The sequence below is a fragment of the Alnus glutinosa genome, chromosome 11, assembly GCF_958979055.1.
Source record: "Alnus glutinosa chromosome 11, dhAlnGlut1.1, whole genome shotgun sequence".
Classification (NCBI taxonomy): Eukaryota; Viridiplantae; Streptophyta; class Magnoliopsida; order Fagales; family Betulaceae; genus Alnus; species Alnus glutinosa.
Window position 1 is genome coordinate 22,484,680 of NC_084896.1, and position 23,338 is coordinate 22,508,017.

General features: G+C 36.4%; 3 protein-coding genes and 1 long non-coding RNA gene across 4 annotated transcripts; all 4 read left to right on the top strand.

Annotated features, from left to right (window-relative positions):
• Positions 1 to 206: 206 nt before the first annotated feature.
• Positions 207 to 4,392, top strand: LOC133881005 (uncharacterized). The gene is made up of 3 exons (XR_009902482.1): positions 207 to 469; positions 2,704 to 2,803; positions 4,112 to 4,392. It is a non-coding gene; the product is annotated as an uncharacterized LOC133881005 (long non-coding RNA).
• Positions 4,393 to 7,185: 2,793 nt separating this feature from the next.
• On the top strand, positions 7,186 to 7,671 carry LOC133882787 (basic form of pathogenesis-related protein 1-like). The gene has a single exon (XM_062322008.1). It carries the CDS (start codon positions 7,186 to 7,188, stop codon positions 7,669 to 7,671), a length of 486 nt encoding a protein of 161 aa, XP_062177992.1.
• Positions 7,672 to 10,009: 2,338 nt separating this feature from the next.
• LOC133882751 (basic form of pathogenesis-related protein 1-like) lies at positions 10,010 to 10,489 on the top strand. Its single transcript, XM_062321967.1, has one exon. The coding sequence runs from the start codon at positions 10,010 to 10,012 to the stop codon at positions 10,487 to 10,489; it is 480 nt and encodes a 159-aa protein (XP_062177951.1).
• A 7,217-nt stretch (positions 10,490 to 17,706) lies between these two features.
• Positions 17,707 to 18,204, top strand: LOC133880881 (basic form of pathogenesis-related protein 1-like). Its single transcript, XM_062319838.1, has one exon. The coding sequence runs from the start codon at positions 17,707 to 17,709 to the stop codon at positions 18,202 to 18,204; it is 498 nt and encodes a 165-aa protein (XP_062175822.1).
• Positions 18,205 to 23,338: the final 5,134 nt, after the last annotated feature.

Here is a 23,338-nt window from a genome sequence, read left to right on the forward strand (position 1 = left end):
TAGGGTTTTAATAAAATGGGGTCATATTGTAATTTATATAAGCTGGAGGCTTTAAAAATAAAAGAAATCTCCCCTTGCAACGTGTCGTTACCTGGTTGGTTGATGAGGATTTCATTATCTCCTCCCAACCACTCACAAAGTGGCACATGTCACCTTATCAAATTTCATTTCTTTTTCTCTACCCTCTTTCTTTTCTTTTTCTTTTTCTCCCCTCCCTTTTCGGTGGACAACAACCCCCTCACCCCTTTTCTTTCTTTTCTTCCTCTCTTCTCTCATTCTTCTGCTCTCTTCTCCATGCACGATCTCTGTCTCCCCTCTTTTCCATTTTTTTTTCTCTTTACCTAGCACACACACGACGCAAAGAGAGATTCCAAGAGAGAAATACAAAGATTGTGAGAGGTCGTCCATGAGGAGAGACTCGACCGTTGGAGAAGAAAATGGTGATTTTTGGCCATATACATCAAGGAAGGTAAAATACCTAGCTTTCCTTCATATTTTCATTTACCCATTGATTATTAAGCATGGAAATCATGTTAATGTTTAGGAAATTGATTTTAGGTTTTCATTTTAGGTTGATTTTTGAGGATAACTGAATGGTTATTGTTGTGGAGAGATGGGTCTCAGTTTTTGGTGATGTTAGCTTGGGTTTAATGTTCTAAAATAGCTTGTTGGATTTTTGGTTAGGCTTCCATAATGTTGTTTTGTGGTAGCCGTATGTAGAGGGGAATTTTGATGGGTGTTTTTGGGTAAATCCGAATTTTGGGTTTGATTTGGGGCTTTTGCTATGTTGTTGGATAGATATTTGAATTTGGGTTCTCTTGTGGTTTGGCCGAATGGGTCAATGTAGAATTGATTTCCATTGAGTATAATTTATTGCTAAATGTTTATTTTGGGCATATGTGTATGAGTTGTGTGACTTAAGGTTGGATTCCTTACTTGTATGGATATGTTGATTATGCATTAGTAATGGGTTTTGGTGAAATTCAAATATAGTTTTGGGATTGTAAATTGATGATTATGTTATCTTATGATTAACGTTTCATTGTATGTTGTTGATGTTTGATTGGAAATTGATTTTGAGGAGTGTTCTTGGTTGAACCCAAATCTGGTTTGGATTGGTAGTTTAATGAGGGATGGTTAATGATTATTTGTTAAGAATTTGGTAGATGGTTGTGGTTTGTGATTGTTGGAATTTTGGTGGTTTAATGTGAAGGAAAATCTTGGCACAATTGATGTTGTATTTTAGGGCTTAACTTGATGATTAATAGTCTGAGTTTTAGGGAATGTATGGGCTAATTTTGATGAGTGTTTAATAGATTCAAATCTGGATTTTTGGATTGGTAATTTGATGATGTTAGTTTATGATTAATTGTTAAGGATTAAGGTTAATGCTTGTGATGGATTTGTGGATGTAGTTTTATGTTGTGTCTAATGTTTGTGGTTGACCCTTGGTAGTCCTTAATGGCTATGGCCCATTGTATGTAAAGGAGGGGTTTTGATTGATCTTGATATAAGGCTATGGATATTGAAGGTTTGATTTTTGTCTATGTTAGAGAGAACGGGATAGGTAATATTTGTTGTGCAGGATTTACTTGTATTGGTTGTGATTTAATTCTAAGGATGTGCTTTTGAGGTATGTTGCTTGGTTATAGTTGGTGGATGATTTTGGTATATGATTTTGGAATGTTGTCGGTGGGTTGTAATTTATTGATGAAGGTTATAATTGATTTCAAGTTGTTTATTTATGAGATTAACCCTATGAGTTGGATTTATTGATACACTTTGGGTTGAGACTTTATTGTGAATTTAGAGAATGTAATTGTAAATTGTTAATGATAATTGTTGTGGAATTTTGGTATAAGGTAATTCCAATTTGAAGAGATTGATCTTGTTATGTAAATAATGATTTTGAGGACATGCAGGATAGGGTTGACTCAATTGAGTTAGATTCTTTATTATGGTTTATGTGGATGCTTAAAGGAGCTATTAAATTAGTAGGTTAAATTAGATAAGGTTCCATAATCTAAATTACCTAGATGGTTAGTAGTTAATATGAGTAAAGTGTTGAATATATTAGTTATTGTGTCCAATGGATAAGAAACGAAATAAGCTATAAACCTAAAGTCTAAGATTAATATCAAAGGGGGACAACAATTGTAATAAGAAAGTCAAAAAGTTATAGATTACTTAAATAACCCTAAGTTAATAAGTATAAGTTAGTAAGCTATAAGAAACATAAATATATAGTATGAATCCATTAGGTGACAATTTAGTAATTAATTCACCTATCCATGTACACATAATATTTATGTGTACTAATGGATTAGGCTTAAGCGTTGTATATGTATATGTATATATGAATACATGTACATGTATATGGCTTACATATACATATACATGTACATGTATATGGCTTAAGTATAAATATTGTTAACTTAGTAAATAAATGTCAAGCTACGAAAATGGTTAGCAATGATATTGTGATACAACAAATAATACATAAGATAAGAAAAATATAGTAAATACATCTTTGTAATATAAACAAGATATAATATGAACCTAAACGTAAATGATAACCTAGTAGTAGTTTAGGATTCCTAGCTAGTCTTAGAAGCTAGTAATGCGACGTGTAAGCAAGCGGGTAGTTTATGTGTCATAGAGTATAGGTTCAATAGCATAGTCTAATGTTACCAATATTTGCAGGCAAGTGTTCAGGTTGGAGACTTCAATGGGTTCTCCAATATGGAGTTCAAGTAAAGAGAATCAAAGGGAATGTTCGAGTCATAAGTCCAATGCAGCCAATGTGAGTATTCTACTTACTGAGAATTATTATTTTCATATATATTGGTTTGCAAAATATATATCGTTTTACAAAACTCGAACCAATTGTATGTTGATTATAATTGTTTTGGATGATTTGAGTACTTTTGAGTATATTGAAAATATGATGATGTTTTGAAGTATAAATATGATATATGGAGTTGGAATAAATTGTGTGACTGTATGATGTGGTTGGAAATTTTGTAGACTATGATTGCATTGTAAATGATTGGGATTTTTAGTGTGAGTTATAAAATTGGAACATGATGCATTGTGTGCTTAACCGCACAAACTTTGGGATGCGGTCACTGTTCTCTTTGAGTTATGAACTCTATGTTAACTTGGGATACGGTTCCTGTTTTGTAGCATATGCATACATATTGTGATGTGATGGAATGTATTGCATGTCTTATATATTGTAGTTTTGCTAAACGTATTAGTTGCATGATTTAAAGGCATTGAGCTTTAATATATTTAGATTACTATGCTACTGGATTTGGGTAATGTAAGTGTATTGCGGTAGGCAAGTGGAATGTCATTTGTTCTTTAGTAAAGACGTGCTTGCATATTAGAGTTTCACTCTAGTGCTTGCATGATCAGCTGTTGTTCAAAGGCATGAAGCTGTAATGCACTCGACACGAAGTTACTCACATTTGGCAATGCGGTATCTTTGTATTGCTGAGTAAAATGCCATTGATTTGTACTTGATGTACTTAGATTACTACGCTACTAGATTTGGGCAATGTAAGTGTCTTGCGGTAGGTAGGTGGAATGTCACTTGTTCTTCAGTAAAGATTTGCTTGCATATTAGAGTTCCACTCTAGTGCTCACATGATCAGCTGTTGTTCGAAAGCATGAAGCTGTAATGCACTCGACACGAAGTTACTCACATTTGGCAATGCTATGTCTTTGTACCATTGAGCCATCAATCATAAAAGTATTATAGTAGGTGAGAATGTATGTAGTTGTTTTCAACAACGGAACTTCTACGTATAATCTCAATGTATGTAGTTGTTTCCAACAACGGAACTTCTACGTATAATCTCAGCTACATAGTATGCTTTAGACATTTTCTGTTAGTCGGTTTTTGCTACATCAGCTATGGGGGTTTTCAAATAAAGTTTATAAAATTGGTAGCTGATATAGTGTACGCAAGACTAAAAAAAGAAAAAGTTGGTTCTTCACGAAAACTCAGTCAGTTTTATATCACTGAGGTTTCGGTATTATGTACTAAGACGTTGAGCTCATCATTTCACCTATACGGATGTGGCAAACCCCCACAACCGTATAGATGATGTTCTTTTGGTTGTAGGTACTCCGATATAATGGACGGTTTGGTAGCAGTGCACTTGAGATGTTATGATTGAAGCTTTTCGCGACGGTCGTAATTGCTAGACCACGGGTGTCCACTATTTTTATAGGTTTGTTTATGGCTTGTGTCACTTGTTATTGTATAAAGCCATTTACGTTATATATTTAATTTGAGGAAAGACTTAAACAGATAGATGTTAAATGGCTCTTTTTTGTAATTATAGGTGATAGAGGTATATGTTATGATTTCCGCTATTCAGGTTTATGTTTTCTGTTGCATAGATGTTGTTAGTATTTTATATTGACAACATTCTGGTTGACAAAAACACTTTCTGTAACGGTTGCTTTTTAACTGGATGGTCGGTTCTCAATTCAGAATCTTCATGCATTCTGACAGTGTTCAAATCAAAGCATGTGACTGATCACAAGCTTCTAGAAGATGTCCATGAAGAGTCCTTGCAAATTCCAAGCCAAATCAATCAGTTCCTGTGCAACCGTCCAGACTAGCCTTTGAAGGCGTTCGGACGCCCCGCAGTGTCCAGCAATTTGCTTTGAAGACGTCCGGATGACAGAGCAACACCGCCCAGACGGCTAGGTCATTCAGTATTCAACAAGGAGTTGGATTTCAAAAGTCGACACTATTAGGGAAGTCTCTACAAGTCGTCCGGACGACGCGGCAACACGTCCGGACGCTGTCCAACATTTCAAAATATTCCGGTTCCGTTCGAACGCAGAAAGGAGTTATAGCGAAGACCGTCCGGATGCTCGGTCAAGCCGTCCGGACGTGGACCTAATAAAGATAGAATTGTGCTGTTTCTGAAAGGATATCGCAGAAGACCGTCCGGACATGGCTAACTTCCATTTGAATGCTCTTCAGCCAGAGTCCGAATCTCAGCAATTTTAGGTTTTCTGTAAGCCTATAAATAGAGGGCCCTAGGCTTGTCAAATGTATAGAATTCGGTGTTGAAATCTCTTAATTTTGAGAGGATGTTTAGGGAGAATCGAAGATCCGCTAGCTCTCAAGCAGTTGCTGGTGTGTGCTCAACAGTTCGTGTGAAGTCTATCTTAGGGGTCGACCCTAAGGTAAATGAATCCATCAAATACCCCTTCAAGTAGGAGACTTGGTTGGGAAGCGTTCACGATGGGTTTCGTGTCAGAGTTAAAAGTATGACTACTGCATAAGGGTATGTGAGTACGAGTGTCTTGTAACTAGCTTTGTTTTTGGATAGTGGAGTTCTTAGGCTTGGCTGCCTCAGAGTGATTTTTCTCTTCACAGAGTTTCCACTTCGTAACAAATATCTTGTCTTATTTAAATTCCGCATTTAAGATATTCTGTTGCACACAAACACACATACTTGATTAAATTAGAAGTCAATATTTATTTTCAACTCTGATTTACCAGATACATATTATGGGGTATGTATCATTTGTTGGCTCTGCGACACATCGTCGTGCCACTGTGAAGATTCATTTGTATTTTAAGAGATTAATGATTAAGCAATTGATTTGTATTAAAAAAAAAAAAAATTAAAAATTAAAAAAAAAAAAAAAAAAAAAAAAAAGGGTTGTCCTAGAACCTCTTTCTAGGTGTTTCTTAATCTACTTGCTTAAAATCTACAAAGGACATTGATCTTTTTCTATTTATATGAGGACCAAAAAGAGATCCAAAAATGACCTTAGCAATATGCTGTCCACGACACGACGTCATGAAGACAACTAGGGTTTCATCGCTAACTTTCTAACATTTTGGCAGGCTACGCCATGACGGATTCCTGACAGCTATCTGGCAGAAGTAGGCCAAGAGTCTTCTGAGCAACCGTTATGAATGACTTCTAATGTGTACCTGATGAAAGTAGGTTGAGACTGAACAACATCTTCATGATGGGCTTTTGATGGCTACGTGACAGAAGCTGGTTGAGAGTTTTTTTTCTTCTAGATTTAATACTATCATGAAGGCCTTCTGAAGGGAGGGAGTTGTGAGCTTTTTTGTATATCATGAGTATTTTTGTGTTGCCATATACTACAAAAAAATCAGCCCAATACCAATGCTTATTTACCAGCGCTCATATTAAAATGCCGAGACTTGTTTTGGCATCGAAAGTTTTTTTTTTTTTTTTTTAAATTTTTTTTTTCGGTGCATCTTAGATAAGCTTTGGGAAAAGATACACCGATATAAGTCATTTTTTTTAGTAGTGTTGTTTTGTAAACATTTGTGTTAACTATGGAATTGATGTTGTGATACGGGACATTGTGTATTAGTCTTAGTGGGCTTTATGTGAATATATATGGTGATCACTATTTGTGCTATTTGTGGGTTACGTCTTGTATTCTATTTGTATGGATCATGTGAATCAAGTTACTAATAACAAACATATTTGGATCAAGTTGTGTTTTAGGATGCCCATTTTCATTTGTTTTGTGGTTAAATGACTAATGTTGTCCAAGTGGAAGATTGTTATGTTTATTTCCTTTTGGGTGGGCTGGTATTGTCATTTTATTATTGGGTCCATATATAATGGGCTAAGCTATTCTGTAAGCACTTGAGAGAAGCCTGTATTCACACCCTAAATATAAAATGGAGTTGACACATTAGACTTTATTCAGGTCATCAGAAAAATTAGGGTTGAGAGACTAGTCTCCTCCACACACAACCAAGGATAGGGATACAGCTAAAAATGGAAGTACGTTATCTCTTCTATTTGATCTTTATATGCTATGTAGAAAGATGGGTTTATTAATTAAGTTTAATTCAAACTGTTGTTCATAACAGAAGGCATACACTGGCCGTAGAAATTTTGCAGGAAATTAATAGATAGAATACAAATAATTAGAAGGATCTTCCCTAGGGTTCAATTGTATGTTTATTTGTCTACTTCAATTCCTATGAAACAGTCAACTGAGAATATAATGGAGAAAAATAGGGAAATACCATTCACTGGCTCTTTCCTATAAATAACCAAATATACAGAAAGGCCTAGCGGTATATAAATATATACCTAAATTGTATCTCCCATTTTCACCATAAATCTAATAATTAACTGGATGTGCCTTGAAATGGGGTTGACAAAGTTTTTGCTAGCCCTATACTTGGTAGGTTTAACCCTCCCTCATGTCTCCGTAGCCAAAAACGGCCACCGACACTTCTTGGACGGACACAACAAAGCTCGTGCTGAGGTTGGTGTTCCTCCACTTGTCTGGAACAACACCCTTGCAGCCTACGCTCGAAATTATGCAAATAAGAGGATCCCAGACTGCAAGATGGTGGAATCAGATCCGGATGGGCCCTATGGAGAGTGTCTTGCTGAAGGTTATGGTGATTTCAAAGCCGCAGATGTAGTGAAGGGGTGGGTGAGTGAGAAGCAATACTATGACCATAAATCCAACAAATGCGTTGGTGGTGAGTGTGGACACTACACCCAGGTGGTTTGGCGCGACACAAAGTATCTGGGGTGTGCCAGGGCCAAGTGTAACAATGGCTGGATGTTTGTTACTTGCAACTACTTTCCTTCAGGAAATTACTACGGCGAGAGTCCATACTAATTATGCTTAATTGCTTGTACCACGCATCTTTGACATGTACAAACCCAAGGCCATCCTAATCTGATCATATTTTTATATTGGGAAAAATTATGGAATATTGGTTGCTTCCTTTGCAATCGCATTTTCATGTATTTTCTTTCTTATTACGATCGTAATCTTTATTTGCATATATAGTTTATTTACTTGTATTTGATCGGCGCATGGGATGATGGGTAGCTATGTGTACACGACTGTATGGACGTATATATATATGGTGGAGCTTTCGACTATCTATTAAGGGTCCGTTTGGGTTTGCGATTTCAAAAAGTGCGATTTAAAATAACGATTTTAAAATGTGCGATTTGAAAAAAATGATTTTTAAAAACGCAGTTAAGCGTTTGGCAAAATCGCAGTTTAGCCTTTAAAATCGCGAATTTACCTTTAAAATCCTGCGTTTTCAAAAAAGCACAATCTTATCTGCGATTTGAAAAAGCAGATTTTCTGCGTTTTCAAATCGCAATTTTTAAAAACGCAGTTCCCAAACGATCTATGTTCTGCGATTTGGTTTAAAATCGCACTTATTGTCTACGAAATCGCAATCCCAAACGCACCCTAACAAAAAGTGAGACGAAAATCTAAGATTAAAAATCAAAAGAAAAGACTAATAACTATTTCAACGATCACGAGAACGTCCAAGGACATGAAGGATAGGAGTTAGAGAATGGGTTATTTTTTGCTAAAAAAAAAACACATTTGTGGAGAGGAAATGACGTGGTTTACAAATTAACATAAGCTGAAAGCCTGTTTCAAAATGAATAATCTGAGATAGAGTAGTTTAGCAGCTATAAACCATTATTCCTTGCCCATCGTTAGCGGTAGTACTAGAGGATCACCAACGGCACGAAGGAATTTTTTTATTTTTTATTTTTTCATTGGTTAAGGATTATCTAAAAATATCTATTCTCAGCAAATCCGTCAGAAGGAGCGCTTCTTCCAATGCCAAGACAAAATGGATTGAGATAGCGTGCAATTTTTTTAGAAAAGTAGGGCTAACAATTCTTTCAATCCCAACAACTCATTTAAATGAACGGCTTGAATTAAACCATGTAAGCATTAAAAGAAAAAGAAAAAGAAAAAAATAAAACTGTTGTGGCCACCCCTTGAGGGAGTGCTTTACAACTCAAAGATAAAGGATTGGCGTCTCACCAACCGGATAATTATGGCGTCACACCAGGAGTGTGGAGCTTCACCATTGAAGAAGAACAATCACAACTCGATCTCAAAGAATAGATCTGTCTGGTTATTCAACCATAGTTTGTTTATTACAACTGAAACTTATGTTAAATAGACTAATAGAATGAACCATAACCCTAATCGTAGGGCAACTCCATTTATTAACTTTCCTCACATAATTTTAAATGGACACCAACAACTTCCTTTTATTGAATTACAAAATTAAAGGACTCATGAAAATGAAATAAAACATAAATTAATATTCTTTCTTGATTATGCCCTTTTCTCGAGAAAAAAAACTCGTTCTCAAGTTTAGAATGAGTTGTCTACCATGAAATTTGTGCTAGATGATGAGGTGCAAGCATTACTTATGTTGAGTTTTTCGCCAGACAATTGGAAAACCTTGGTAGTGTCACTCAGCAATTCGACTTCCAACGATATGATAACTATGGGTATGATAAAAGACAACATGTTCAATGAAGAGACAAGAAGAAAAAAGCAGGGTATTTTCTCTCATACAGAGGCACTTGTTACAGAAAAGCGGGGAAGAAGTAAAAGCAGAAAACCTCATGGTGATGACAGTTGTGACAAGTCAAGGGGAAAGTCCAAGTCAAGAAAAGAGATAAAATGTTTTCACTGTGGCAAGCCTGGGCATATGAAGAGAGTGCGAAAAATTTAAAAGGGAACAGTTGAAAGAAAAACAAAAAGTATAGAAATAACATTTTACTGATATAGGGATATGAGAAGGTATTGTTGAGTATATTTAAATAGGAACACATAAATATCTACTTATAATTAACTGTTGGTATATATACGTTACACCTAAGATGAATCATTGATACTAGACGATCAACCATATAATTACAGTCTGCATCTCAACCATTCACGCCAATGTAATATATTAATTAACCTGGATCGATCAAAACCCGTCAATGACTCAATTTGTCCTTATATTAGCAACTAAATAGTCAATTGAGAATATAATGGAGAAAGCTACGGAAATACCATTCACTGCCTCTTGCATGCCTATTAATAACCAACTGTATTAATGTACAGAAATCCCTATAAATAACTAAATCATTATCACCAAAAATCAAAACCCTAATAATTGGACGTGCCTTGGAAAATGGGGTTGACCAAGTTTTTGCTAGCCCTATACATCATAGGTCTAACCCTAACTCATGTCTCCTTAGCCGGAAACGACCAAAAAGACTTCGTCAATGGACACAATGCAGTTCGTGCCAAGGTTGGTGTTCCTCCATTGAAATGGAACAACACCCTTGCAGCCTATGCTCGAAAGTATGCTAATACGAGGATCGCAAAATGCGAGTTGGAGCATTCAAATGGGCCGTATGGAGAATGTATTGCTGAAGGTTTTGAAGAGTTAAAGGCTGCCGATGCAGTGAAGTTGTGGGCAAGTGAGAAGCCATACTATGACCATAAATCAAACAAATGTGTTCATGGTGAGTGCAGGCACTACACTCAGCTTGTTTGGCGGGACACCAAGCGAATTGGGTGTGCCACGGTGAAGTGCCACAATGGCTGGATGTTTGTCACTTGCAATTACGATCCTCCAGGAAATTACGAGGGCGAGCGTCCATACTAAAATGTTTGTAGTGATTACCTATGAGTATGTTAACGTTGTTGCTAAGTAGTACGTTATCCATGTACACCTTTTATGTTTGACATGCATGTACGAACCTCAGGCCATTCTAATCGGACATTTTTATTTTCATTATATATGTATAATAAGACAAAAATCAGGAACTCTCGTTGCTTCCTTTGCAATCACATTTGCATAGGCATTTTCTTTCTTAATACGATCATAATCTTCATTAGTTTGCATAGTGTCTTTATTTGTACTTAATCGGTGCATGGGTTGATGGGTACGTAATGTGACTGTAGATGGATCAGACTATATCTATATGTATGGTGGAGCTTAATTTTCTATCAATTGAGAAAAAGTGAGAAAAAATCTCAAATTAAACCAAAAGGAAAGACCAATAACTATTTTATTGATCACGAGAATGTCATTGGACATGAAAGGATGGATGTAATGCTCCGCCCAGAGCACTGGAAAATCTCTTGAAGAAATGTATTTAAATTAAAAAAAAAAAACCAATAAGTTAATGTTTTTGATTTTCTAAAACACCTAAAGAAATGGATCGTTCCAACGATGCCACGTCAAAAACATCCGAATGATGCTATGAAGTAGGTCACAAAATTTTAGGAAAATTATCATAACGGTTTGGATAACCATCCAGAGGGTCACATTTTGATCAACAGTCAATGACTCTACATTGCACTCAATGAATTACAATCTCTAATGATGCATACAAAAATTGAACCTGAATCAATTTGGCACAAACCTTTCACAAAATCTTAATTCGGGCAATCTAACACACCTAATATGCATTCCTAAAATCCACTCAAGCAATATCATGCAAGAAATTAAATGCAAAATTTCCTCAATACATGCTTGAATCGATTATAGTGAATAACTAATCTCAAAACAACAATCAATCAATGATGCATGAGAAATCCCAAATCACCCAGAGAATTAGAGAAACCCGAAACCTAGGTCTTGAAAATAAAAAATCCAAAGCAAAGTTCTTTAGAAAGATGCTTACCAAAAAATCGAATTTGATATATGGAGAGGATTTGATGATTTCAATCAATCCAAACACTAGAGATGAATTCGTATGGGAGAGGGAATGGGAGTTCCAAAACTTAAATGAGAAAAATGACGACTTTTCATGTTTTAAAACCACGGACGATTCGGCTTGCTTCCTCAAGGCATGTCTGGACATCGCCAGACAAGTAGAGTTTCTGACCTGCAGCTAGCCATGTCCGGACATAGCTTCAAGATGTTTGGACATTAATGTCAAAAAAAAACAATTTGTCTTTCAATTTCCTTCACAAAAAAACATTTTCACTCCCCTTGAGTGCACAAGCATATCAAGGGATGTAATCGAGCCGAGTCAAGTTGAGTTTTAAAATTTCAAGACTGGCTCATTTATGAGTCGGGTTTAAATAGTCGAACACGAATTCGAATCGAGTTATAAGATACGTGTTCAAGCTTGGCTCGTTTAAAACTCAGAAACTCTTGTTGTTTCCATTGCAATCTCATTTGCATGGGTATTTTCTTTCTTAATACGATCATAATCTTTTCATTTGTATATATAGTTTCTTTGTTTGTACTTAATCGTTGCATGGGTTGATGGGTGCGTAGTGTGACTGTAGATGGATCGATCGGACTATATGTATATGTACGGTGGAGCTAGCTTAATTTTCTATTATCAATTGAGAAAAAGTGAGAAAAAATCTCAAATTAAACCAAAAGAAAAGACTTATGACTATTTTATTAATCACGAGCATGTCATTGGACATGAAAGGTAAGATGTAATGCTCTGCCCTGAGCACTGGAAAATCTCTTTTAGAAATGTATTTATATAAAAAACAAGTTAATGTTGTTGATTTTCTAAAACACCCAAAGAAATGGATCGTCCCAACGATGCCACGTCAAAAACATCCAAACGATGCTATGAATTGAAGTAGGTCACAAAATTTTAGGAAAATTATCATAACGGTTTGGATAACCATCCAAACGGTCACATTTTGATCAACAATCAATGACTCTACAATTAATGCACTCAATGAATTACAATCTATAATGAAGCATACAAAAATTGAACCTGAATCAATTTGGCACAAACCTTTCACAAAAGCTTAATTCGATTGGGCATTTTAACACACCTAATATGCATTCCTAAAATCCACTCAAGCAATATCATGTAAGAAAATGCAAAATTTCCTCAATACAGTCATGCTTGAATCGATCATATAGCAAATAACTAATCTCAAAACAACAATCAATCAATGATGCATGAGAAATCCCAAATCCCCAGGAGAAACCCGAGACCTAGGTCTCAAAAATAAAAAATCCAAAGCAAAGTTCTTTAGAAAGATGCTTAATTACCAAAAAATCGAACTTGAGATATGGAGAGGATTTGATGATTTCAATCAATCCAAACAGTACCATAGATGAATTCGTATAGGAGATGGAATGGGAGTTCCAAAACTTTAATGAAAAAATTACGGGTTTTCGTGTTTTAAAAACACAGACGATTCGGCTTGGTCAAGGCATGTCTGGACATGGCCAAACAAATAGAGTTTCTGTCCTGCAGCCATGTCCGGACATAGCTTCAAGATGTTCGGACATTAATGTCCAAAAAACAATTTTTCTCTCAATTTCCTCACAAAAAACATTTTCACTCCCCTTGAGTGCACAAGCATATATGTACGTGCCATCGAAAAATGGTGATTCATGAATACTAATCACACCAAAATTTGAAACATGTATAAAAATGAAATTGCATTTTAACACCACTTGATGTAAAAAAATTAATTCATTCAAAGCAATCATGATATATATATATATATATATGTGTGTGTGTGTGTGTGTGTGTGTGTGTGTGTGTGTGTGTGTGTGTGTGTGTGTAATCATGATATATGTGTGTAAAAAAATTAATTCATTCAAAGCAATCACGATATGTGTGTGTGTGTGTGTGTAATCATGATATATGTGTGTAAAAAAATTAATTCATTCAAAGCAATCACGATATGTAATCACGATATGTGTGTGTGTGTGTGTGTGTGTGTGTGTGTGTTGGGGGGGGGGGGGGGGAGGGGAAGAAGACGTGAATTTAGTCAAAAGATTGTAAGTATGGAAGTACTTACTGTGGAATAACACTGCTTTTATTATTATATGTGTGTGTGTGTGTGTGTGTGTGTGTGTGGGGAAAAGAAGACGTGAATTTAGTCAAAAGATTGTAAGTATGAAAGTACTTACTGTGGAATAACACTGCTTTTATTATTATATTGTTTATGGATTTATTACTTATTTGATTTGAATATATGCGTATGAATGGAATAATGCATATCATGTCTTAACGAATTAAAGAGCTGAGAAGATATAGCTATCAATAATAGAATTGGATAGTACATAATAGCTATCAGTCTAAAGACAATTTACTATTAACAAATAAACAAGTTAGAGAGTAACGACTGCTTGTGGACTGGGGAGTTACGGATACTAGTTCGAAAGAACATGCTAAAATGGCTCCCAAATCTAATATGCTAAAATGGATTGGTGTTTAGCCTTGCACTACAAAAATACAAGCATTTTGACGCGTGTCTACAGTACCCGTTACTGTAGACACGCGTCCAATTTGACACGTGTCTTTGGAGAAACGTGTCTAATTGTACAGCCGTCACAAATTGACACGTGTATTTAATACACGTGTCCAATTTGACACGTGTATTAAATACACGTGTCCAATTGGACATGCGTATTTAATACGCGTGTCCAATTGGACACATGTATTTAATACGCGTGTCCAATTGGACACGTGTATTAAATACACGTGTCAAACTGTTTTTTTTTTTCCAAATATATATTTTTTTTAATTAAATAGAATTTCAAGAATTGGACACGCGTATTAAATACACGTGTCAAACTGTTATTTTTTTTCAAATATAATTTTTTTTTAATTAAATAGAATTTCAACAATTAGACACGCGTATTAAATACACGCGTCCAATTTGACACGTGTATTTAATACACGTGTCCAATTGGACACGTGTATTCAATACACGTGTCAAACTGTTATTTTTTTCCAAATATAATTTTTTTTTTATTAAATAGAATTTCAACAATTAGACACGCGTATTAAATACGCGTGTCAAACTGTTATTTTTTTCAAATATAATTTTTTTTATAAAATAGAATTTTAACAATTGGGGACGTGTATTTAAATACACGTCCCCAATTGGGCACGAGTACTGAGTACACGTGCCCAATTGTTTGGCCAGAATGTGTATATGTGTTTTCTCCTGGTTATATGTGTTTTTTCCCGCTTATATATGTGTGTGTGTATATATATATATATATATATATATATAGATCGGAAATGGGTAGCAGAAACCCATTTTCGATCTGAATTCTCTCTCTCTCTCTCTCCCTCTCCGTCACAGCCGCGCCGGCCAGCTTCCGGCCACCGCGCATCAGCCCTTCCCGCCGGTGAGACGCCCTCTCTCCACCTTTCTCTGCTCGGTTCTCGGTTCTCAGTCTCTCTCTCTCTCTACCTCTCTCTCTCTCCCTCTCTCTCTCTCTCTCTCCCTCTCCGTCACAGCCGCAGCGGCCAGCTTCCGGCCACCGCGCATTCGCCCTTCCCGCCGGTGAGCCGCCCTCTCTCCAGCTCTCTCTGCTCGGTTCTCGGTCTCTCTCTCTCTATCTCTCTCTTCCTCTCTATCTCTTTCTCTCTCTCTTCCTCTCTATCTCTTTCTCTCTCTCTCTCTCTCTCTCTCTCTCTCTCTCTCTCTCTCTCTCTGTGTATCTCTCCCTATCTCTCTCTGCCTCTCTCTCAGTATCTCTATGTCTCTCTCTCTACTCTCTCTCTCTCTCTGTCTCTCCCTATCTCCCTATCTCTCTCTGCCTCCCTCTCTCTCTGGATCTCTACGTCTCTCTCTCTAATAATGTACTGTTTGTTTTTTTTGTATTTTTGTCGTCGAAAATAATAAAATTTGGAAAAAAAAACAAAAATTTATTAACCCAAATAAATTTAAATAAACAATAACAAAATTAAATTGAAAAAAAATTCCAAATTTAAGTTTTAAAAATTCAATTTGGATTTTTTTTTTTTAAAAAAAACGTTTTGACACTTGTATTTAAATACACGTGTCAAACCGTTTTGACACGAATATTGCAAATACACGTGTCAAACGGTTTAACACGTGTATTTTCAATACACGTGTCAAAACGGTTTGACACATGTATTTAAATACACGTGTCAAAACGTTTTGACACGTGTATTTCAATACACGTGTCAAAATGTGCAATTAGAGTCTTGCACATCTGACACGCGTAAGACGCGTGTCAAAATACTCGTGGCAAACATTTTGACACGTGTACAGTGCCGTACACGTGTCAAAATGCACGTGGCAATTTGACAAAATTTTTGTAGTGTTGGTACAGAGGTGTGAAAGAACATAAATATAAAACTTTACTCAAACTAATTGGTCACTAAGTTGCATATGCAAACATTCACTATCTTTGTTATTTAAAACTACTTTAACAAATCAATAGTCTTTTATATTATGGAAACATGAAACTCACTTGTTTATATATCTATATAAATATAATGATGTCATGTTTACATAAACCATGATGCAGGCCAGGTGATGGTCCCTTTGCTAGCTTTGATGGTTACTAGACCATCAACTGCATGTCTTTTGCTAACCTCTAAGAAGCTAGTTTTTATATGGTTATGGTTATGGTTATTTTCTTTATTTTATGTAATATATATGGCAATAACTCAGTTTAATCTGGATCCAGAGCCGCCTTTGGAGCATACTTTTATTTGATGCATCTTGTACGCGTTTATATGTAATTTAAACAAAGTTAATATTTATCTATTAAGATATTCAGTTAGAGCGGAGCGGAGAAAGCCCAAATAATGACAGAGTGGTGCGTGTGGTGGTGAAGCTTTCTAAAATACTGGACAGATCTGGTTTTGAAAAAGTCGTAGATTGAGGCATCAAATGGCGTGGGAATTAAGACATGCCTTACGTCTTTTGGTGATGGGGAAAACCAAAAGAGGGTTGGACACGATGCGTGAGAAGGAAATTTCACATTTCCCTCTCAACCTTTCATTTTGAAAACCCAACAGTCAAATATCTCTCTAGCTCTCACACATGCACTCGCCGACGAGCCCTCGATCACTTCAATCTTGGGGTGATTAGATCGCAATGGTTCCACTCGGCCAACTCATGCATGGCCTCGACGATCACAGGCCGAGTATTTTCCGGGGGGGTGCGCGTTGGAGAGTTCACGCCGAGTGATATGAGTAAATATTTCTTTTTCTTTTTCTTTTTAAATAAAACATTTATCATCTTTTCTAAAAATAAAACATTTATCTACACTTCATTTATTTAAGAACAACGTTAATAAATTTTTTTTTTAGAAATGACGTTAAATCATTTCTGCCCTTTACTTAAACGAAGTATATTTACGTCATTTTGTCTCAAACGACGTCAATCTTTGTGGTTTGGCATTTAAACGACATAAATTAAATTTGTCAACCTTGGGTTTTACCGCCCATGAAAAACGACACGTCGCTTTTTTCACTGTTCATGTTGTTTTTCTAAACTAACCATTTTTATTTTTTTTTGGGTGGAATGTGGACTCGATAACTTTTCCCATTCTCATTCCAACCTCCTAGCTGCGCGCTCTCATAATTAACTTGAAAACAAAACAAACATGGAGGAGCGAAAAAGACTCACTAAGAAAACAAAACTGTTGGGTCAAGTTTATTTTCTTTAAAATTATTTTTCACCAAAAATAAAAAATAAAAAATAAAAAAAAAAATCGAGTTATAGTATATATATTATTTGAACACGTACACAAATTTCTACTTATAATTAAATGTTGGTAATGGACGATCGCTGAGCCATTTAGACATACAGTCTGCATCTCAGTCCATCCCACAAGTGCAATATATATATATATCTCAACCTGGATTAAGCAAAACCCTTACAATTAATGACTCAATTTGTCCCTATATTAATTAGCAACTAAATAGTCAGTTGAGCATATAATGGAGAAAGCTACGGAAATACCGTTCATTACCTCTTGCCTATAAATAACTAGATGTACAGAAAGCCCTATAAATACCTAAATCATATATATATATAAAATATATGTACTATCATTTTTCTCAAAAGAACTAGAAATCTAATAACTGGACGTGCCTTTGGAATCAAATGGGGTTGATCAAGTTTTTGCTAGCCCTATACTTGACTGGTTTAACCCTAACTCATGTCATTGTCTCCGTAGCTGGAGACGAACGGCAAGACTTCTTGGATGGACACAATAAAGCTCGTGCCGAGGTCGGCCATGGCGTTAAGCCACTTGTCTGGAACCACACCCTTGCAACCTACGCTCAAGCTTATGCTAATAAGAGGATCCCAGACTGCAAGCTGGAGGAATCAGATCCGGATGGGCCCTATGGAGAATGTCTTGCTGAAGGTTATGGTGAGTTCAAGGCTAAGGATGTGGTGAATGGGTGGGTGAGTGAGAAGAAATACTATGACCATGAAACCAACAAATGTATTGGTGGTGAGTGCGGGCACTACACCCAGGTGATTTGGCGCGATACAAAGTATCTTGGGTGTGGTAAGTCCAAGTGCCACAATGGCTGGGTATTTGTCACTTGTAACTATTATCCTTCAGGAAATTATTTTGGCGAGAGTCCATACTAATTATACTTTCTTCTATGACCACGATGTTGTGAACCTTAATTTTGAAGGGTCAAAAGGAAAATAAATAAATAAAAGAGCTCTTACTAGCTAGCTCCAACACGCATCTTTGACATGTATACATGTACAAACCATCAGGCCATCTTAATCTGGCATTTTTGTTTTCATTATGTATAATCAGAGAAGAGTTTTGGAGTATTGGACTTAATATTCGTTGCTAGCTTCCTTTGCAATCTCATTTTCATGTGTATTTTCTTTCTTATTACGATCATAATCTTCATTTGCATGTATAGTTTAATTTCTTTATTTGTGCTCAATCGGCACATGGATTAATTGATGGGTAGGTACGTAGTTGATCTAGCCGTATGATTCTTCTATATATTGAGGAGAGATACAAATTGCGTGTGTAGATTAAGGAAAAGCCTTAATCTAAAATGTTAATTACAAATTTCTCATATAGGAAACTCTTAACGATAACTTTAGATAATATTGGCCGGAAAGTTCATATTACAAAAAGGTACAGCAATCTTCTCTTGGTCCACGTCCAAACCAGTATTGAAGTATATATCGATATATCCAACGTTAACTTGAGCAAACATAGGAGTATCTTGTCTAGGTCCTCCAGATATGGGATGTTTGCAATGGCTAGCTAGGTCCATATATACCCTGGCCTTCCTAAACATGTACACATTTCTTCAAAAAAAAAAAACATGTCCACATGAGTTGAAGTTTTCAACGATAAATTGCGTAATTATAGGAATATCTTGACTAGGTCCTCCAGGCATGGGATGTTTACAACGGCTAGGTCCAGACTTCCTAAACCAATTAATCTCTGATCTACGTAATTTTTGGGGAAGCCCCATCTGGCCTTGGAATGATTCTTTTGCTTTATCACTCCCCCTAAAGTTGGAGGGCGGCAGAGGCAGAAATCCAACCTTGATTCGAAGAGCATGAAAGTGGTCTTTAGAGAGTGCTTTGGTGAGAATATCAGCCAACTGTAAGGCAAAAGGGACATAGCGGGTAATAAGAGTACCAGCATCAATTTTTTTGCAAACATAGTGCGCATCAAGCACAATATGTTTGATGCGAGCATGAAAAACAGGATTCACTATCATATGAAGGGAACTGATATTGTCACATAATAATGTAGGAGGAAGTTGCAGTGTAACGCCGATATCACAGAGCAAATAAGTTATCCCAGTGAGTTTAGCTGCAGTGAAGGCCATGGCTCGGTATTCAGCTTCAACACTAGAACCGAAAACAGTTGGGACTGCTTCTTGGAAGTCCAAGAGATACAATTTGAGACCAAATAAATAGAATAGCCGGTTGTAGATCGTCGCATGTCAAGGCACCCAATCCAATTAGCATCGGAAAAGCCATAGCGATCAAGGGATGAGCGGGATAACAGTCCTATCCCATAATGCAACATACCTTGGACATAACGCAAGATGTATTTGACAACTTGAAGATGAGACAATCTAGGTTAATACAGAAATTGACTGACAAGATTCACAACATGTGTGAGATCAAGGTGCATCAAGGTGACATATTGTAAATTTGCAAGGCATCAACAAGATTACAGAAATTTGTGGCATCAACAAGAGAGTTATTCTTATTATGCAGCTTAAGTTTATAGGAAAAAGTAAAGTTAATCATTTAATTTATATTTTAACACTCTTTCTTACATGTAGGCTCAAAATCTCTTTTTTAATAGGTGAGACTCAACACGTAGATATAATATGGAATATTTAATTGAAATAAGAGGTGAATGAAGAGATAAGGTTCGAACTCAAGACTTTTGGTTATGATACTATGTTAAATCACCACTTATTCCGAAAGTTTAAGCGGATAGAAAGAGATAAATTTAATCATTTAATCAATACTTTAACATGAACCATCCGAATTACCCTTTTGAGAGGCCGACCACCTCCTCAAAGGGTGAGGGGGTGGCTGAGCACCTTAGGCGGGTGGTTCTACAACTCAAACTATTTTAGTTTTTTTCTTTCTTTTCAATAATTACATAGATCAATTAATTTAGGCACACTCATTTTTTGAATGAACAACTTAGATTGAAGAAATTGCAAGCCTCCAAAATTCTAAAGAATTGTAGTACAACTCTATCATGACTAAAAAAAGAAGGAAATGGGGGGTGACTAGACCATCTCCGGCCAAGTGGGCTAGATGAGTGGTTCAATCACCCTATGACAATTCCCAAATTGGCCTAAAAAGGGTACAGCCGAACCACTATCATCCCCTCTAACTGGCTTGGGGTGGTCGACACCTACTCTTTTTTTTTCATATATATATATATATATATATATATATATATATATATATATATATTTGAGAGGGTGGCTGGAGCACTTTTATGGCTATGATTGTGGTTCGGCCACCCCCTTTGGCCTAAGGGAGTGGCTCACTATCTTTTGTCTATTACGGAATAAAATTTAATAACATTAAATTAGTTTGAGGTTATGGCCTACTATCTTTGTTTATTTTTCAAGTCTGACTTTCTTTTCCAAGATTTTGGACCACTATGTCTATGCCATTAGTGTCATTAATTGCTGGACCTTATTGGGATAGATCGACCTAGTTAGATTGATCAATAAGGTTATGAGTACTTGAATCTATAGAGACTAAAAATAAATAAATATATAGAGAGGCTTGGGACTAAATTTTTAGATTTAAAAGGTAGAGAAAATTTATTGAACAATCATTTATGCTATATTTGCTTCGGTGTAAAATATTTTCTGAAAAAATGTTTTCGGCATTTTTCGGTGTTTGGTGGGGGCGAAAATAATGGTTAATGGAAATCATTTTCAATTTGACCGTAAAAGCCTCTTTAATTTTTGTAAAAGGATTTACGATTTTGAAAACCTTAAATCTTTTTCTGGATTTACGGTCGCTCGAATGCAACTGCTGCCGGAATCTGGTCTGCTTGAATTCGGCAGACCAGATCCCAGCAAAATTGGCCGAACGACAGCCGGACGTCCCTGGATTCTGTTTTACGCCGTTGGTGATTTTTTTGTACGAGTTAAACGCTAATATTTTCAAGAAAATCATTTATTGGTTCGGTTTCTGGCATAGTGACGTGTCACCTTGTGATTTGCCTTCTTTAAGATCTGCAAAATAATAAACAGTTCGTCAGGGGTGCCGACCGACCCGACTCCGATGCCTAATCAATTTTGATAGACAATTTTGAAAGTATTGAGAGCAGAGTAAACTTAGAGATTATAGCACAATTTTATACATGGAGCAGCAGCCTATTTATAGGTACACAGTTCTGAGACTACTAGAGTGCTCTGATGTAATTCTATTAGGAGTCTAATCCCCAGGTTGCATGGGATTAGACTTATTTTCCTGGGAGTCCAATTCGGGTAGGACACTCCCTTCCAACTGATTATAGATAGATATCTGGTTTCTTATCCCATATTTTATGGGATAAGAGTCTATCCTGAAAACCCCGGGCAGAGTTCTTCTGCGAATAATAGTCTATCCCAAAAATTCTAGGATAGAGTCTTTTCGCGCCATGCTAGGGATTTATGAGATCAAACCTTATCCCATAAACCCCAATCGTTATCTTCAAGTATTTCAGTATGATTCATTCACGTTGCTTCAAGGTGATCCCGGGAAAGTAGTTCTCGGGACCAGGTGAAAATGGGCCTTCGGTATGTTCTTCTAGCATATCTAAGATGCTGATACTCCAAGACGACCCAACAGTAAGATTTCTTCAGTATGCATCCGAGATCTTCATGATCGAGCGGGTCTAGCCGGCCCATTTGGACAGGATGGGCCCCCAGTTCGGCCATGTACCCACTTAACTTTGGGAATGATAATTTCCCCAACAGTTATCCCCTAATCTTTTTATTTGAATTTTGAACATAGGAGAATTAATTACTGGAATATTTTTTGAATCTGGATTTCTCGGAATCCGTATCTGGCAACTATCGCCTCTTTCCCAAGCAACTATGATGAGTGGCACCTTGGATCTTGGGTTTCTGAACTCGAGGTGCCGCTTTGATGACTGATCTTAAGTTTTAGGCTAGCTGCCAACCTGAAGCTTAAGATCAATCATCAAAGCGGTGCCTCGAGTTTAGAAATCCGAGATCCAAGTTGTCACTCGTCATAATTGCTTGTGAAAGAGGCGATAGTTGTCAGATACGGATTCTGAGAAATCCATATTCGAAAAATATTCCAGTAATTAATTATCTTCTATTCTAAATTCAAATAAGAGAAATGGGGGGGGGGGGGGGTAACTGTTAGAGAAATTATATTCCCATGAGCCAGCTAGACCAACTCGGTCACAAAGGTCTCAGATGCTTATTGAAGAAATCTTACTGCTAGGTCGTTTCGGAGTATTAGCATCTCGGAATCACATCATCTCAAATATGCTAGAAGAACATACCGAAGGCCCATATTCACCTGGTCACGGGAACAACTTTCCCGGGATTACCACGAAACAACATGAATGAATCATACTGAAATGCTTGAAGATAACAACCGGAATTTATTGAATAAGGTTTGATCTCATAAATCCCAAACATGGTGTGGAATGACTGTAGCCCAGACTTCCTGGGATACAAAATGAATCATGGCGCGGACGGTTCAATCATATCACGATTAATTAGACAAGTCCATCAGGAATATTAATTAGACATGTACACGTACCGCCCACCAAAGTTGCCCTGCTAGCTTGTCATGCTTTTATTGAAGTGAAGCCTAATTTTAACCTTTCTAACACGGCACTTTGTTACCACTCCTTGGGACCTCAACTAAGACTCAGAAAAGTCTAGCTAGCTAGTGTTTGGCTCATTTTGTCCACAAAAATGGGCTGCGCGCAAGCTCTTTAATTCCATGTTAACGGACAAACATTGTACCCAGGCTATGTACCCATGCTACAACTGTATGAATGACAATTTTTTATACGACATGAATCTGGTTAATTTGAGACTAGCGAGTTAGGTTTAACTTATATAGTCTTTATGATAAAAAAATTTTTTGACAAGACTCACAAACTCAATACAAAATTCGCACTAGATATTAATTGATCAATTAAATGCCACATCAAAGTCATGATTTCTGTAATCGTCTCAAATTTAAATATACCATAGCATATGTAGGGTTATTTAAAATTCAA